Source organism: Saprolegnia parasitica, assembly GCF_000151545.1.
Source record: "Saprolegnia parasitica CBS 223.65 unplaced genomic scaffold supercont2.172, whole genome shotgun sequence".
Classification (NCBI taxonomy): domain Eukaryota; phylum Oomycota; class Saprolegniomycetes; order Saprolegniales; family Saprolegniaceae; genus Saprolegnia; species Saprolegnia parasitica.
In genome coordinates, this window is record NW_012156566.1 from 1 (window position 1) to 1672 (window position 1672).

General features: G+C 59.4%; 1 protein-coding gene and 1 pseudogene across 2 annotated transcripts; both read right to left on the reverse strand.

Moving 5' to 3' along the window:
• Positions 1-11: 11 nt before the first annotated feature.
• On the reverse strand, positions 12-785 carry SPRG_15535 (hypothetical protein; annotated as a pseudogene; the record flags this gene model as incomplete). Its single annotated transcript has 2 exons — positions 12-184; positions 250-785.
• Positions 786-1451: 666 nt separating this feature from the next.
• On the reverse strand, positions 1452-1671 carry SPRG_15536 (hypothetical protein; the record flags this gene model as incomplete). Its single annotated transcript, XM_012354620.1, has 2 exons — positions 1452-1527; positions 1577-1671. Coding segments are annotated over 2 exons (171 nt in total), but the record flags the coding sequence as incomplete, so codon positions are not given.
• Position 1672: the final 1 nt, after the last annotated feature.

Genomic DNA, 1672 nt, shown 5'->3' on the forward strand with positions numbered 1-1672 from the left:
CGCAAGCGCACTCACAATCTGCTCGAGCGTCTTGGTCTTCCACTTCCACTGGATCTGCTGCGTGTTGAGATTGCGCAAGTACGTTTCGAGGTCGCCCATGTCCATGTACTCTTGAACAAGCATGAGGTCCTTTGGCGTCGTCCACGAGACGCCGTGCAGCGCAAGCACGTAGCGGCTGTCCAGTCTACACATAAAAAAATCAGACAAATCGCCGAAAATGCATGGGGGTAGGGTTCAAGCAAGGTGTACCGCGTGGCCGCCAACACTTGCTGAATGCCGGTTTGCATCTCGGACGTGGTCGACGACGACATAAAGAGGTACCGGATCGAGACCACGTGGCCTTCAAAGAGTCCTTTCCAGAGGTCCCCCGTGCTGAGGCGATCGAGGACCACGACTTGATCGAGCGGGAGCCGAAAGTCGCCGAGCAGATCAATGTCCCGCATCGTTTGAAGGTCCTTGACCTGCAGCACGTACGCCGTGTCGTTCTCTCGAGCCGTTCGCTTGGCCTCGCGCTTGTGCTTGTAGTGGCGGCAGTAGAGAAACGCTGCGGCCGCGAGGACAACCGCCGCACCAATGCAGCCGGCAAGGATGACGCTGGCTACATATCGCATGAGCTCCAAGATTTGCCACAGCGTGAACATACTGTTGAGCGCTTTGGCGCCAAACACACAGGCCTTCATGCCCCACAGATCTTCAATCGAGCCGGCGCACGTGGTCGGCGATGCAAACGCAAAGCTAGCTGGCGCCGGCAGCCGCGAGAGGCCGTCGTACGTTGTCCGGTCCATCGAGAAGCTCGAGAGGCTGCACTTGGTGCACGAACTAGACGACGGATCGTGAGCTCACGGTGGTACGGAGGCAAGATGCGAGGCGTACAAGGCTGGTGCATCCGACGTCATTTTCAGGTTGTCGATCGACTGGAGCGGGTTCTCGTCCAAGGTACTAGCGCCAAAAGACTTGAGCCATTGGATTCGAGATATGATGTGACTCACGTACAGCGAGGTCAAGCGAATGCCATCGAGGGCGCCAAAGGCAGTGAGCTGGTTCGCCGCCAGGTTCCTGTATCAAGACATATGAGTCAACCATATCCATGGTATCGCTGTTGCAGCGTACAGGCTCGTGAGCGACGTCGGGAGCGCGTTGGATGCGAGACTCGTGAGCTTGTTGCTGCTGAGATCCCTACGCGGCAACCGTGAGCGCGCATCCCAACACGGACTTGGGTCGTACAAGGCTGCGAGGCTGCTGGCCGCCGTGACCGGTGGCGGTGCTGTCATTCCGGCATTCTGCACCTTCCTACGTAGCGTCCGTCGCATGAGTCGCGCAGCTATTACAAGTTGACACGTCTATACAGCGTGGTGAGGGTATCGGGCAGCGCCGGCCAACCGCGCAGCGACGAGTAGCCCTGGAACGCCCTAGCACACAAGCCGTGAGCGCTCAATCGCATCGTCGAGGATCTACAAGGTGCGAATGGACGGCGAGAGCTGCATGCTGCTGAGGTCGAGGGTCGTGGCCGCGACGCTCTGGAGCGTCCTACTCGCCGCACATGAGCGACTCTCGCGATGGGATCGCTGCGACGTACAGCGTCGGCGCCGTGTAGCTGCGGACGTCGCCCACCAGCGTCATGTCGGTGAACGTCGTCTGCGCGTCCGGAAAGGTCTTGGTCACGTTGCAGGCG